We start from the raw sequence: 16,744 nt of genomic DNA, 5'->3' as shown, positions 1-16,744 counted from the left end.
AGTGCTAGCACTTATGAGCAAAAGAAGCAGCAGAAACTCCGCGTTCAACATGCAACTTCTCAGCAAGACCCCATCAGCCAACCGAGCATTTTCTGCATCAGCAAGAGACACTAGCGTTTATCCCACAGAACCAGCCCTGGCGGTTTTGCTTGACAAATCAGCCTCCGCGACAACAAGAGATAGCAGATCAGCCCTAGTGTTAGCAGATTTCCCACCACAGACAGTTTTCAGCCCTAGCGTTTTTGGTTTGCAGATCAGCCCTGGTGTTTTGCAGATTCACCGCGACGGAACACCAAGGAGTACCAGCGTTTTCAGTTTTCAGCACTCAAACACCACAGTAGAAGTCCCAAACCTCGCAGATCTCACCTTCCCGCAGCAGATCCTCGGAGCACAGTCAGACTGCAACAAAGTTTGCAGTTTCAGCCCGGAAAACGCAGATTTCAGAATCTACGTTTTCAACGCGTAGTTGTTGCATCGTCGCCATCGACATAGAGTCAAAATTCAGCAGATAAAGATTTGCAGATTTCAGCCATTAGCATTTTCAGATTTCAGTTGTCTCGTCGTCATGCTCATCGTCGTCCACATCGTCGCGGCAAGTCCAAGCATTGTAGAGGTTTGTGCAATCATAAGTAGACCGCTCTCGCCATAGAGAGTGGGGTCTTTAGAGGAGGGTTTTGACAACATTTTGGTGTCGTATTCTTCTCTCTCGATCTCTCAGTCTCATGCACCTTCATTCACAGTGTTCATGACTTTGTTTGTGTCCATTGAACTCTCTTACTAAAGGAACGGAAGGCTCTCCCTTCCGTAAGTAAAAGGAACCCTTGAGCACAGTTCGGAGCACTCATCTTGAGCAAAGTTCAACATTCACTTCCGCTACACCTTACAAAACTGCAGCCTATTCCAAGGTATGGGCAAGACCCTTTGCCATGGGACCCGAAGAGACATGAGGTATGCTACCAACCATGTGGCATTTCTCTGTGCTGACCAGCCGTTCCCGCTGGGGGATGCAAGAACTTGAGAAGATTCAAAAAGATGTGTGTCACAAATTGATGATGTGGCATGATCCAAGACTCTATAAAGTTGTTCCAACTTATGGCTATTGACCGAGGTGGGGCCTAGAGACAAAGAATTAACATTCAGAGAATTTCCCAGCTTTACGGACGCTGAGAATCGTGCTGGCTGCTGACGTGGCAAAGCGTACAGACCTACGTAATCTCCGCTGACTATATGGATTTCCACAAATCGTGCTGGAAGCTTTTGAGGCCTTTTTCTTTTGAGTTACCACTTTTGGGGGGCTTTGTTTTTGACATCCCTTTGTCAGAATATAAGGGAGCCAAGGGCCTCACTCTGCAGAGCATCTGGATGCAAAGTCTAAGAGCTAAGGACCCGCGGGAGTTGTGATCAAGGCTGGAGTTAGTCCACACTGCTTAATGACCCTGAAATAACTCAAGCAAAATCATCATCCAACCATTTCTCTAGCCAGGATCTGTTAAGTTAACAACGTATCACACTCAAAACAAAAAAACATGAAATGTGTAACTACATTATGGAGGATACCTATGAGCACAACCGGCAGTGTCTTGCATAGCAAGTTACAAAACTATGTTAGATTATCATTACCAAAGTGATGGAAACCACAAAGCCCCACACAACTTGCATGCCATGAAAGATGTAAGTAATCATAGCTAGAAATAAGAGAATCAATACCCAGCTATATGACAATGGTCTCCATGATAACAGAGATAGCAAGGCTAGATATCCCAATATATTCATCAAACCCAGCATTAGGGCCTGGTAAGGCTGTTTACATCTATGCCATAACCAGGAGAAACTGAGAGATTAGAGAGATACAAAAGCAAAAATGTAATGTCCATGTTGTCATGATGTTTAACTTCTTCCCACTGAAGCCATACCAATATAGCCAGAGAATCATGTACATCATATCCTCAGGGAGATGAAGCCATTGTACACAAGCTACAAGCACCTATGCCATAGCAGCACAAGCCATATCTGCTAGTACCACGTAATCTAAGAGTGCCAAAATTCACTTAATATGCTCTACTGTATTGAAGAAGAAAACAAACCAGGTGTCATGGTTTCTATCATAGTCAATGAGCTGCCACATTGGGGGAAGGAAATGACCATATTCGTTTTTAAAAAATACTTCATAATTAAGTGAGACAATGAGTCAGTCATTTTTTTAGCATCCATTATGATTGATTTAGCCATTCAGATTGATTTTTCTTTACTAGAAAGAAGACCTTGAGTAAATGCATTATCATTGCATAGGTTCTCCTTTTCTTCATTTGGTATGTCTTTACCCAGTCCCAAAAATTAGCATCATCAAGGGTAAACCATTGCAGTACACAAGGTCCCATCAGTTTGTTTCAGAACCTCTATGTGAACTCAAAAGCATCAACCTGAGGTACAATATCCAAACTCTCTTAGGCAAGTAATTATGCAAACTTTGACTGACTTAATAGCGTGATGCCACCACAGAGAATACCTATTTAGGCACCAAACATTCTACAACATCTGCGTATCATAGATTGAACCACAAAAAGTGGCGTTGTGCCCAATAAAAATCAAGCCAAAATCCTTACTTCAATCAATCATCAGCAGTCAAGCCTTTACTTAGAGAAGTGTAGCCCCATAATTTACACAGTAACACCCTCTTCAAGTCAGCTACATAGAAACAGAGGGCACTGTACCCTTGTGAAAAATGTACCGCAGTATACATTGTGGACCCAAAACAAACACCATTACTGTGTATACACAGAACACTATTATTACAAACAATACCCCTTAGAGTCCTTATTTCAAAAAATCCCAACCTTATCAATAAAGCATATCATCATCAATATTCATTTTCTTAAGCATGGCATAGACCACATATAAATACCTGTGCAGGAGTGGTGGAGTGAGTGGAGTGGACAGAACGATAGACATCTTGCTAGATGCTTAGAACTACTGAGTAAAGCAATCACTCACCTTTATAGAGAAGCAGTTGATCAACCATTATTTACTCCATCCCATATGCCTGATTCCTAAAAGGACTAAAGTCAATATACGTGTTCAAGTACACAACAAAAGAAGTATATATTTCAAGCAATGGTGGGGTCTATTGCATCACAAAATAGGTAAGACCACATAAAAAATATTGTTACCACAACCTTTTCTTAGACAAAAACATAGCTGAGTCTACCACAGTAGAGAAAGGATCATCCCATCTACTAGGGTTTGAATACAGAAACCACCACAGTTGCACCTACCCACATGTACAGGATGTCCCAAATGTAACCACCGGAACCAATGTTAGTGAGAACAAGATATTTCGCCGCTAGATCTTGGATGCGACGAACTAAGCCGGTAACAGCAACCTTTGCGTGGTGGACAGCTATCGGCAATGAGACACCCGCAAGTGGACCTGGTACTGCATGTAAACTAGGGAGAGCAGCTATGAATGATGCCTCAAGCAAGGGAGAATAGTGACTAATGAGACTGTTGACCTCAAGGAGCAACGTCCAAATTAACGCTAGGGCAGGCACCAAAACAGTTCCAAGTATTGCATTTGATGGAGGGAAATGTGCCTGGAACATAGGATCGACTCTTCCTAATTCACATGCCCAATCTTCGTATAATGACCATGCCCGCGAAGCATAGATAATGCATATAGCACACATACCTTCAGTAGGATGAAAAACTTCTTTTTTAGCTCCTACTCGGACCATCTTTGCAGCCAAGGATATTGGTAAACTTATGCCATAGGGACCGTAACTCCTTCCCATTCTATGCATTATTCAAAAAATCAACACAGTTGTACTTGTGTGTGTATGTGTGTGTGTGTGTGTGTGTGTGTGTGTGAGAGAGAGAGAGAGAGAGAGAGAGAGAGAGAGAGAGAGAGAGAGAGAGAGAGAGAGAGAGAGAGAGAGAGGTGAACATGATGCTTACCTGAGTGACTTCAGCGACCTCCTCTCGCAGGTATCTGTTGTGGGCTACCCCTTATTTGAGTGACTTCAGCGACCTCCTCTCAAAGGTATCTGCTGTGTGTGTATTTTCCTTGGTTGGGCGAGCATGTATCTATTGTGTATTTTTAGGGCAAAATTTAGGGACTTTACACACCGCCATTTGCAAATGGGCTCCCGCGTCCAAATGCTAGCGGCCCACTTTGAAATGGAGGGAGGGTCACCGGGTGGATTAGTTACACATTACCATTTTCAAAAAATTGAAAACTCAGCGCGTTGTGATTGGCGCGAAGCTATGGTGCTTGTGTATGCCATACTTGAGCAGCTGGAGACCCTCGTCCAAAAGTCCTTGCAAATTGGCATTTTATGTAGACACCAGCTAAGATATCCTCGGCACTAAGTGACACTATGGGAATCCGGGAGGGTCGATGGCCCTAGATCACTGGTGGATCTGGGCTGTCCATTTTTCTCGAAATGAAAAAAAAAACCTACAATCAGTGTCCCCTTGTCGTCCAGGGCTTGAACCCACAACCTCCCCTCCCCCACTCCAACGTCTTACCACTACACTAGCATGCGTGTCATGTGATGCAAAGCACAAATATAGCCTATAATATGTAAGTACGTAGTTCACCCCTCCCCGAGTTCACCTCAAGTTCACCCGAGAATTCAATGACGTTCATCAAATCGCGACCACGAGGCCTCTTTCCCACCGTAGATCCCTCCTAGGTGTTGAGTGTCATTTAGTCACGAGGCTTGGATATGGCACCTGCTCAATCTTTCTTGTGCTCTTTCTACGACTGTGTCCTGCTAAGAAAGAGACGTAGAATGTGACTTCCTTGAATGCATACTTTTCAGCTTTTCATGAGAAATCCGCATACATCCGTGCTCATTCATGAGTGAATCATGCTCAACGTACAATATGGCATGCCTATGAAAAGGGATCACATAAAGACGTTGATGAAAATACAAGAAACGATCACGAACGAAACACTTGAACAATGCGTACTGACTAATCATTCGAACACATAATACTTCATGTGGGGGTTCTTTGGACCTAGGCTCGAGAGCCAAGATCGGTTCTTTGGGATCTATCGAATCTTCTTGTGGGGGTTTTGTGGACCTCGACTCGAAAGCTAAGATCGGTTCTTCGTGATTTATCGAATCTGCAATGAGGTTAGCTTCACTAGAAAAAGTATCAACCAACCCATCATCCTTGTGAACAATCACATCGTAATCATACAAATCATCATGCTCGTGAGAAATCACATCTTCATCATGCAAATCATCATGCTTATCATTATCATTCAAATCATCATGCTTATCATAATCATGCAAATCATGTGCGTCATGCTTGGGAGAAGAAGAAGCAAGAACTTCGGTTCAACAGGCACCTTCCCAGCAGGACCCCCAAGACCTAGCGTTTTCAGTCTTCTGCAAAGCTAGCGTTTTTGGACAAGACCAGCAGCCTGGCATATTTTCATTGCAGATCAGCCGGCAGCAGAAGAGGACAGATCAGCCCTAGTGTTCGTGGTTTGAATCAGTAGATTCATAGCGTTTTTGCACCAGGACTCATTTTCAATCTAGCGTTTTTGGATCAGCATACCAGCCTAGCATTTTGTAGATCCTTCACGACGGAATAGTTAGAAGCATCAGCATTTTCAGTTTTCAGCAGTCAGATACCGCAGAAGAAGTCCCGAACCTCACAGGTCTCACCTTCCCGCAACAAATCCTCGCCGCATGGTCAGATCCATTGAAGTTTGCAGTTTCAGCCCGAAAAACGCAGATTTCAGCATCTGCGTTTTAACTGCGTCATCGTGGCATCGTCGCCATCGACATTGTCACCGACATAGAGTTAGAATTCAACAAATAAAGATTTGCAGATTTCAAGCCTTAGCATTTTCAGATTTCAGCCCGTCTCGTCGTCGACATCGTCGGCAAGTCCAAGCATTGTAGAGATTTGTGCAATCAATAGTAGACCGCTCTCTCCACAGAGAGTAGGGCCTTTGGAGGAGGGTTTTGACAACATTCTTGTGTCGTATTCTTCTCTCTCTATCTCTCAATCTCATGCACCTTCATTCACAGTGTTCACCACTTTGTTTGTGTCCTTTGCACTCTCTCACTAAAGGAACGGAAGGCTCTTCCTTCCGTAAGTAAAAGGAACCCTTGAGCACAGTTTGGAGCACTCATCTTGAGCAAAGTTCAACATTCACTTCCGTTGCACCTGACATTGGTATCAGAGCTTTGGCAGTGTTTTGTATCACTCAAGGAAAGAACCACAAGAACCACATAATTTTTTTTTGCTTGTTGCGGTCGCACGTAACCCAAGTCCTCTTGGGCGTGTCGATTCCTAATCGTGTTTTTGAAGAGTGACAGGAAACCCAAGAAAGAAGGGCTTGTCCAGCCTCCCCTTGTGCCTCTTTTCACTCATTGAGAGAGGACCGTGCACTTAGCGGCCGGCCAATCGACGTGAGGTGGGAAAAAGCAACCTTGGTGTGAGCACAAGGCCGCCAAGGGATGCGGCCGCGGTGGAAAAGAGCAGAACTCAGGTGAAGAGATGATCCTTCTCTAACACGGATTGCAAGCTAAAGAAGAACCTCAAGACCCGCAAGAACCTCAAGAACTCAAGAACCCAAGTTCCTTGTGAACTTAAGAACCCAAGACCACAAGAACTCACGACTTTAGTCACTAGTGGATGGTCATCACTCGAAGCGGAATGGATACTTCACTTGGAGGTGATGAGCATGAGAGGCGAAGAAGAATTTTACCCACCAGGAGGTTTTTCCGACCCTCCCCCTTTTCCATCTACGCAAAGGATTGCACTAACTCCTATGGAGGAGTTGAAGCAGTTGTTTATGGATAGAAAGTTAGAATGCGAAGAAAGAAGAGGAGAAAGAAAAGCAGAAATGGATCGCAAGCACAAAGAAAGAAGAGCCGAAATGAACGCAAACACCAAGAAATAAATGCAAAAATAGCCCGCGAACACGAAGAAAGAATGGCAGCCATAGCCCGTGAAAACGAATAAAGAATGGCAGCCATAGAGCGTGAGCACAACGAAAGAAAAGCCGCCTTGTTGCGACTCTTTTCTCAAGTGTAGGCACAGATGCACGAGATTCGGGAAAAGAAGACTCTCTCAGTCTCTTCTTCTCCAAAGCATGACACACATGATTTGCATGATAATGATAAGCATGATGATTTGCATGATCAAGATGTGATTATTCATAAGCATGATGATTTGCATGATCAAGATGTGATTATTCACGAGCATGATGATTTGCGTAATGATGATGTGATTGTTCACAAGGATGATGGTTTAGTTGATGCTTTTTCTAGCGAAGCTAACCTCGTTGCAGATTCAATCAATCACGAAGAACCGATCTTTGCTTTCGAGTCCAGGTCCAAAGAACCCCCACAGGAAGATTCGATCAATCACGAAGAACCAATCTTGGCTCTCGAGTCGAGGTCCAAAGAACCCCCACAGAAAGTATTTTGTGTTCGAATGATTAATCAACACGCATTGTTCGAGTGTTTCATTCGTGATGCTTTCCTGTATTTTAGTCACCGTCTTTATGTGATCCCTTTATCTCATGAAAAGATGAAATGTTTGCATTCAAGGAATTCACATTCCATTTCTCTTCCTTGGCATGACACAGTATCTGCAAGAGCATAAGAAGGATTGAGCATTAAGCATCGGCATTTCCAGTGTGATTTGCCACAGTTGATAGATTTAGATTAAAAAGACAAGTTTTGAATCCATTGTTTGCGTGTGTTTGATGAACGGTTTGGCACTCCGTCTATATGTTCATCTACATTGCATGCACAGTCTTTCAAGAAGACTAGAATTTTTTCAATCACTTTATATGGAATGGGTATGTTCATGTTTTTGTGTTGGAAGTGGTTTCAAGAATTTTCATCCTCGGAGATTCTTGAAGAAGGTAGACACATGACTATAGACAAAGTTGAAGCATGGAAGGAGCCACAGATGACTTTATGTAGCTTTCAGCACGGCCCAAAGAAGAAAGCGTTGCAGACCTTTATGAAGTTCAAGTATCGCATACCCCACGCATCAGAGTGGGCTGACGAAGAGTCCTTTCCAGGATTCTAGACACTGTTGGCGATCTCCCTCGACGCCATACAGTTCGGTACCAGTACCTCACTTTGAAAAGGAGGGGATGTCACGTGCACATCTAACCCTATGTGTACGTGGGCAAGCTACTTCAAGGCAAGGGTTCAGTTCAGCTCAGTCAGCCTAGATTAGGAAGTGTTCTGGCACTTTTGTGAGCTTGTTCGCAGACCGTGCATGTCCAGACACTTACATTAGATGCATATCCTCTAGTTGCACACAGCATGATCATCAGATTCCAGTCACAACCCATTAGGAGCATTTTTCCAGTGCGTAAAACCTATTTTTCCTATTTTTGACATTTTTCACTTATTTATTAAGTAACTTTTGTTGGAAACTGGGTAGGGCAAAATGACTAAGTTTATATATAAGGAAACCCTAGCACTAGCATTTCTAGCACAAGCAGGAAGAGAGCACATGTACCCCATGCAGCAAGCCCTCTGGAGCATCTTCTCAACAAGAACCAAGACCCAAGAAAAGCTAGCGTTTTCAGCCAAGACCAGCGTTTTTGGGACAACAGAACTTGGCGTTTTCAGCAACATTGACCATCATTTTCACCCCTTGAAGACCTGGCAATTTAAGCCCAATAGTCCATCGATTTACGTCAGCATGAACCAGAGATTTCAGCATCTGCGTTTTAACCGCGTCGTCGTGGCATCGTCGCTATCAACATCGTCACCGACATAGAGTCAGAATTCAGTAGATAAAGATTTGCAGATTTCAGCCCTTAGCATTTTCAGGTTTCACAGCCCGTCTCATTGTCGTCCTCATCGTCGTCGACATCGTCGGCAACTCCAAGCATTGTAGAGATTTGTGCAATCAATAGTAGACCGCTCTCGCCATAGAGAGTGGGGCCTTCGGAGGAGGGTTTTGACAACATTCTGGTGTCGTATTCTTCTCTCTCTATCTCTCAGTCTCATGCACCTTCATTCACAGTGTTCACCACTTTGTTTGTGTCCATTGCACTCTCTCACTAAAGGAACGGAAGGCTCTTCCTTCCGTAAGTAAACGGAACCCTTGAGCACAGTTCGGAGCACTCATCTTGAGCAAAATTCAACATTCACTTCCACTGCACCTGACACATGACACACATGAAGATTTGCATGATGATTTGAATCATAATGACAAGCATGATGATGATTTGCATGATCAATATGTGATTAATCACAAGCATGATGATTTGCAGGATAAAGATGTGATTGTTCACAAGGATGATGTTTTAGTTATACTTTGTCTAGTGAAGCTAGCCTCATTGCAGATTCGATCAATCATGAAGAGCCGATCTTGGCTCTCGAGTCGAGGTCCACAGCACCCCACAGGAAGATTCGATCGATCAAGAAGAATCTATCTTGGCTCTCGAGCCTAGGTCCAAAGTGATTATGTGTTCAAGTTATTAGTCAGCACGCATTGTTTGAGTGTTTCATTCATGATCGTTTCCTGTATTTTAGTCAGCGTCCTTATGTGATCCCTTTTCATAGGCATGCCATATTATACAATGAGCACGATCCACTCAAGAATGAGCAAGGATGTATGTGAAACTCTCATGAAAAGATGAAATGTTTCCACCCAAGGAATTCACATTCCATGTCTCTTCCTTGGCATGACACAGTATCAGAAAGAGCACAAGAAGGATTGAGCATCAAGCATCAGCATTTCCATTGTGATTTGCCACAGTTGATTGATTTAGATCAGAAAGTCAAGATTCGACCCCATTGTTTGCTTGTGTTTGATGAACGGTTTGGCACTCCATCTCTATGTTCATCTACATTGCATGTGTCACAAAGTGATGACGTGGCTACCCGATTATTAGGGTTTTGATAACATGGCTGTACTGCTGAAATCCTAACCCTAATTGCAAAAAACCCTAATCTGTAGAAACCCTAAATGTTGCCAAAACCCTAACCCTAATTGCTAGAAACCCTAATTGCTAGCAAAAACCCTAACCCTAAATTGGGCATGACACATGGCAGCAGTACGGGCATCCGCAGATTGCAGCGGGAATTGCGGACGCTCAAAGCTTGCGGCAGATTTGCTTTTTCCTGGCAATTTTTCGACATTGCTTTTATTGTCTACGCAATTTCAGATAGAGAGAGAGAGAGCTTCTTTGCTTTATTTTGGAAGCTCAAGAAAGCTTGTGAGAGAATGTTGTCTGCTTTATTTTTAACAAGCTTTTAAGCTTTTGGGGCTCTGCTTTTGGCATCCCTTGTAAACAAATAAATGGCTCCCGCTCTGCAAAGCATCTGGATGCAGAGTCTGAGAGTGAGACCCAACCACTCTTGTACTTTGAACTCAGATTAATACAAAAAGAAATACCGAAAGGGGCACCAGTCTTTGGGGCCAATATCTCTAGGCACGGAACTCCGCCCGGCCAGTGTAACTCTGTTGTGAACTGTGAACTGTTTTGGGGTGCTGTCGCGGTCGATTCTTGACTTGGAGTGTCCAAGTCTGTTATAGTGGTATCAAAGAACGGCCGATTTCTCTTCTATGGGAAATCCGATCCCAAATAATTTTTTTTCCGCGGCACCTATGGCTTCACGCAAGGATCAGCCGACTCCATCTGCATCCGGAGAGACGGGAAGGGATCAAACCAAGATTCCGACAAAGAGTATGGCCCGCCTCGGCCTACTTAGGCGGAGCCACGAGAGATGGAGCGTCGTCAATCGATCGATGCAACAAAGATGGTGCTCAATTTTGCGAAGGACCCAAAATTTGCAAAATATATGAGCGAGACTTCTTTTCAGGAAGTGCACGAGCAGTGGTAGAAAACCACAACACCACCCCCGAAACCCGCTCTCAAGAAACCTTCTGCTCACAAGAAATATTCAGAGAAGGAATTAGAAGAGGTGGTTGATGCATGGATTACTCGGCTTTTTGACGTGCAGAACAAAGCTAAAAAGCACGGAAAAAAGCAGAAGAAAGGCACTGACTTCCCGGGTTATTTGGGTTGTCAGTCGACATTTGATGAGGCAAAGAAACAGAAGAAGCGTGTTCGATTTGAAGAAGTTCTTCTTCTTCTTCTTCTTCTTCTAACAGTTCTTCTAGCTCTTCTGACTCGAGCGAAGAAGACAGAAAAGGCAAAAAGCGAAGCAAGAAACAACTCTTCGGAAAGGGCAAGGAAAAGGCAAAGAAGTCTAAATCTTGCCCAGTGAGTGACAATTCTACAGAGGATTCGTCTATAGACAGTTCATACTCTAACGACGGCAACTTTTATTCAAACAAGAAGAATTTTTATAAAGCTAACCAGTATGACTTTTTGGAAGGCAAAAGCAAGAAAGTCTGAGAGTTTAAGGAAGGTGGACAATCAATTAAATTTGACACGTTTTCGGGATATAAAGATGCTTCGAAGGCTTTGTTTTTTATACAGCAGTTTGACGTCGCTTTCGCGGGAGGACGCTACTCAGAGCACTCTAAGATTCGGAGAGCTGCCTCTTATTTTAAGGGGAATGCTCGGACTTGGAGGTCCACGCTTCTTTTAAACATGGCTGCGCCAGTTAAATGGCTGAAATTTAAGAAGCTTTTTATTTCTTCTTGGCTAACTCAAGAGTATGAACGCGATATACGAGCTGCTTGGAACCATCTTCGGATGACCAAGACAGATATAGTGGACGCTTATTGTGAGAGATTCTAAAGCTCTTTTCTAGCCGCCTCTTCATTCAAGAAGATTTCGTTCAGAGAACAGATTGAGCGGTTTGCCTTGGGTCTACCTACAGAGATCCGAGATCATTGCTTGGAACAGAAGTCAGCTTCTATTCAGGAGTTCATGAGTCATGCGAAATAGAGTTTTGCCATTCACTCTGGCAGTCTGACCTACCCCACATATGAGGTCATCACACAACGAGCCGAACAGACTTCAGCGAATGAAAGTATAAAGAGAAAGAGCAACCCAGAAAAGAAGGATGCACGACCCAAGCTTACTCCTCAGGAGAGAGCTCGCTTCATTAGGGAGGGGAAGTGCTTTGGATGTAGGGAACATAGACATATCTCCGCGAAGTGTCCTAATAAAGGCACACAAAGAACAGAATGACAAGGACGACGAAAGATCTGAGAGTTCGAGAGCAGCTCAGGAACGTGGAAGAAAAGGCAAGATGAAAACAGGACTGGTTCCAAATTGTGTGGGTACCGATCCCAACACCATGGACGAGAGTACAGAACTTTGCCAAGCTTGGGGCAAAGTGAAAGACCAAGAGGCCCTGATCTTCTTTGATGGAGGAGCCAAGGCCAACTTCATTTCACCAGAATTGGCGGCGCGGCTCGAGATCACTCCCGATCGGATGGGACCACTCGCAGAGGCTATTCTAGCAGCACCCGACAAGGACGTAGCCATTATACTTGTCATTGGCAAACTTCGGTTGGGGCATGAGGACTTTTACATAATACCATTGTACTTGACATTAAACTGAAGGGGGAGTCTGTCCCTATTGTATCGGCTTCGGCCATTTCTAAATTAATGAAATCCAGTCTGTTTATTTCCTCGATCTTTATGAAAGAATCGAGTGATGAGGATAGGACAAATATGTCTAAACTTGATAAAGAACGCCAAGATTTTCTCCACTCTCACGCCGATTGCTTCTCAGAGGGCCTACGAGGCGAGTTATCACCTGCTTATCCTGAAGATCATACCATTGATCTGATACCTGGAAGCACACTACTGAAACGGCCACCTTACCGTGTGAGCCGAGCACAGAATGAAGAGATTATGAACCAAGTGAAAGACCTCTTGGAAAAGGGTCTTGTCCAACCTAGTACTTCACCGTATTGCTCTCCAGTGTTGTTGGTTTTAAAGAAAGACGGGTCTTGGAGAATGTGCATCGATTATAGAGCTCTCAACAAAATCATCATCAAGAACAGATTTCTGATTCATAGGATCGATGATATACTCGACAGATTACAAGGATGCTCGTGCTTTAGCAGGATTGATTTGAAGAGTGGATATCATCATATCAGAATCGCACCGGGAGACGTCTACAAGACAGCTTTTCGGACGACTTTTGGGCGCAATGAGTTTTTGGTGATGCCTTCTGGCTTAACCAATGCTCTTGCGACATTTAACCGGATGATGGACATGATTTTTGGAGAGCACAAGCTATTTGTTGGCACTTTCTTTGACGATATCATTGTTTTCTCCATGAATGAGGTAGAACGTAGAGATCATGTGCTTCAGGTCTTTCAGGCATTACGAGATCACAAGTTACTGATTAATGCAAAGAAAAGTGAATTTTCCTACCAGAGATACACTTTTTGGGACACATTGTGTTAGCAGCACGAGTGCAAATGGATCCGGCCAAGATAGAGACTATCCGTGAATGGCCCGATTTGAAGAATGCCCATGAAGTTAGAAGCTTCTTGGGACTGTGTTCGTACTATAGGCGGTTCATTCAAAAGTGTGCGCTCCCCCCCCCCCCCCCCCCTGCTGCCCCCCCCCCCCCCCCCCCCCCCCCCCCCCCCCCCCCCCTCGCGCTGCCTCCCACCCCCGCTTGCCCTTGCGCGCATCAGCCCGCCCGCCCCCCTTGCGCGCAACAGCCCGCTGCCTTCACCTCGCGCTGCCCCCTACTCGCGCCGCCATTCCGCCCCCCCCCCCCCCCCCCCGCTCCCCCCACCTGCTGTCTCTTGAAATCTCGCTCACTGCCTTATCCGTTCTTCTCCCCCCGACTTCGTTGTTCACGAAGGTTCCTGCACTTGGCTCTGCAGCACTGTTTCTTTAGACAGTGCTCGGCGTGCTCGGTTGCAAAGTCTCTTCACCATCCGCTTCTTCGCCACAGCAGTAGATACAGATGGAGGCTCCAGCTCCGCCACAGAGGGACTCATCCGAAGCCCCCTCGCCCGACCCCGCTGAGCCCACCATTCGACTTGCTCTTTCGCCGACAGAGCAAGCGAGCCTAGCCGCAGAGGTAGAGCGCTTGCAGGCGACTTCTGTCATCTGCAAGATTCTCGGCACCCGACCTAGCAGAGGAGAGCTACGTGACCTTCTCCAGGCCTGCCTTCTCGCAGAGGTGGGCAAGATCTTGGACGTATAGATACTCGGACGAGGTTACTATCAGATCGAGTTTGAGACCTCTGAGATGGCGTTGTTAGCGTGCAAACGACAAGGAAAACAAGTGCCTCTATAGCTCTGCACGAGTCACACCGTTGGAAAGAAACCCTGTATGACGGTAGAAAACACCAAAGTCGAACACCTGTGAAGGTGGGCGAGAAGCAGCTCTAACTCAAATCCTGGCTAAAATTTAAGAAAACCGAGACCATGAAGACGAAGCTTGTGTCGTGAGGATCTCCGTAGAGCATCCATATGCTTGATTCTGATAACCGACGAGAAAGTTACAAGCTTTTGAAGATGGAAGGTCTCTCAAAAGCTTCAAAAAACAAGTCTCTGTAAGCAAAAAAGGATGTGCAGGAAAATACAACTAAAATAATGGGGGCATTTTCCACTTTATTGAAGTGGAGTCTTCTTCCTTTTCTCAGCCGTCATCTTTCTATCTCATTTCCCCTTTTAATTGGGCTATTTTTGGCCTTTTTTGGGAAAGGAAAGCTCCATGTCGGTGATTTTGACCAAGGGGGAGGTGGGGAAAGTGTCCAGGGGACCAAAAGTTTTGTCCAGGCACCTGGCCAGGCTGGTGGGAACTCAAGATGGCGCCCCAAGCTCCCCAAAATGCCCACGAGCCCCCCTTGCAAGGCCTTGAGTGCATTCCTTTACCATTTGGTACACCATAGACTAGTCCTCCTCTAGTATATATACCCTCCACTTTCCCCTCAACCCCCCACATGTGGGTTTAGTCCATTGCCACATGGCATGCTCTCCCCAACTTCCCCATCTTCCCCATGCCCAAACCTGAATTTTCTGTTTTGCCCCCAAACTGAGCCATTTTCTCGGAGGCGTAGCGGGTGACCCCGACCTCCAAATATAGCGTAGTAAAGCACGGCTTGGAACTTATTACCTCGATTAACTCTATAAATTTTTAAACATGCCATTGCTAAAAAAAACCATCAAGTCGGCCCACTTGCCGTCTTTCCACGTGCATCCGTCGCCACTTTTTAAGTGAAAAAACCTCCACTTCGAGTGCATGTAACTTATAATGTCGGAGTTCGATTTGCAAGCTATCAAACACGGCTAGAAATGCTCATTAAAAGCTATTTTTTGAAAGCTCGACCAACCCAAAACTCAACCAACCACTTGACCAAAACCAAGCCTTTGTACAGGGTTTTTTTACACGGACACTCTCAAAGCTGAAAGCACTATGCACATATATACATGAGGGTGGTTAGCAAATTTTTTTGGCATCATTTATGGCTTTTGTACTCATCCAAAAAATGCCTGACATAACTTGTCAACCCCCCTTAGCCTGCTTGATCATTCATGACAAGCAGAGGTTTCCAGGGCGAACAATTGATGCAGCTCATCCCCAGAAACTTCATCCATCTTTCGTGGTGCATTCACACTCTTTGTTTCCACTGACAGCATCTCATCTGTCACAATAGTCATCAACCGTGCTAAATACTTCTTAAGTCTATAACCATTAACACGGTAGCTATGTAGTGTACCATCTAAATCAGCCAGCTGATATGTCCCATTATCAAACTTGTTTACAACAGTAAAAGGACCCTCCCACTTAATCTGAAACTTTTTTTGGAAAGTGTGGTCCAATTTGCTATTGTATCGTAAAACAAGATCTCTTTTCTCAAGTCCCTTATCTTTCATGCATTCATTAGCTCTTTTCTGGGCCTTTTCACATACTTCTTGATAGTAATCCAAGGCCAAAAGCCTGTATAGTTGCAGACATTGTAAATCCAATAACCTTTGTTGCCAAGCATCTTGTTGCTCTTCATCTTGCAATGACAAAAACTTGAGTGCAGGGATTTCCACCTCAATAGGCATCAAAGCTTCTTTGCCATAAACCAAGCAATATAGTGAGAATCCCGTGCTAGTTTTGATTGCCGTTCTATATGCCCATAATGCACAAGGCAACTCTGAGTCCCAAGTTTTGGCATGTGTTAAAGTCATTTTTGTCAGAATCTTTACCAATTCCCCATTAAACCTCTCATTAAGTCCATTGCACTGCGGATAATAAGGAGTGCTGTATTTATGCTCTATGCCAAGCTTCTTGCATAAGAAATCGAACATTTCACCTCTAAACCCTGGCCCTCTGTCAGACAGTAACTCCAATGGCACCCCGAACTTGCAGCATATGTGCTCGTACATAAACTTTCCCATCTCCTTGCTGGTAATTTGTTTGACAGCCTTGGCCTCTGCCCAACGTGATAGATAATCCACCGCTGTCAAAATATACACATTCCTCTTACTTGAAGTGGGTAATGGCCCAATAGCATCGAGGCCCCATTTTTCAAACACCTCATTAGCCAGGATTGTCTTTCGCAACTCGGGTTTAAGAACCCTTTTTCCCATTTTTTGACAAGCCAAGCAAGATTTACACCAATGATTAACATCCCGTTGAATACTAGGCCAAACATAGCCTTCTTGCAAGATCTTGTGAATCATAATTTTCATAGCAAAATGACCTCTGCAAGACCCTTCATGGTTTTCTTCTAAGATTTTGTAAATCTCCTCCTTCCAAGGTACATGACGCAACACCAGATCACTTCCTTTCATGTAAAGCATATCACCAATCATTTTGTACTTCCTTGCTCTTCTCATAAAAGCATACTTTTT

The 16,744-nt window shown here is 44.5% G+C and overlaps 1 protein-coding gene across 1 annotated transcript; it reads right to left on the bottom strand.

Annotated features, from left to right (window-relative positions):
• Positions 1–15,427: 15,427 nt before the first annotated feature.
• On the bottom strand, positions 15,428–16,480 carry LOC147421382 (uncharacterized). The gene is made up of 2 exons (XM_086504638.1): positions 16,113–16,480; positions 15,428–16,016 (listed from the first exon to the last, which is right to left on the bottom strand). Exons 1-2 carry the CDS (start codon positions 16,478–16,480, stop codon positions 15,428–15,430), a joined length of 957 nt encoding a protein of 318 aa, XP_086360764.1.
• Between the last annotated feature and the right edge of the window lie 264 nt (positions 16,481–16,744).

This window comes from Adiantum capillus-veneris, chromosome 28 (genome assembly GCF_014529385.1).
Source record: "Adiantum capillus-veneris isolate H3 chromosome 28, ASM1452938v2, whole genome shotgun sequence".
Taxonomy (NCBI): Eukaryota; Viridiplantae; Streptophyta; class Polypodiopsida; order Polypodiales; family Pteridaceae; genus Adiantum; species Adiantum capillus-veneris.
The sequence above is the reverse complement of the archived record's forward strand: the minus strand, read 5'-3'. Positions and strand labels throughout refer to the sequence as shown.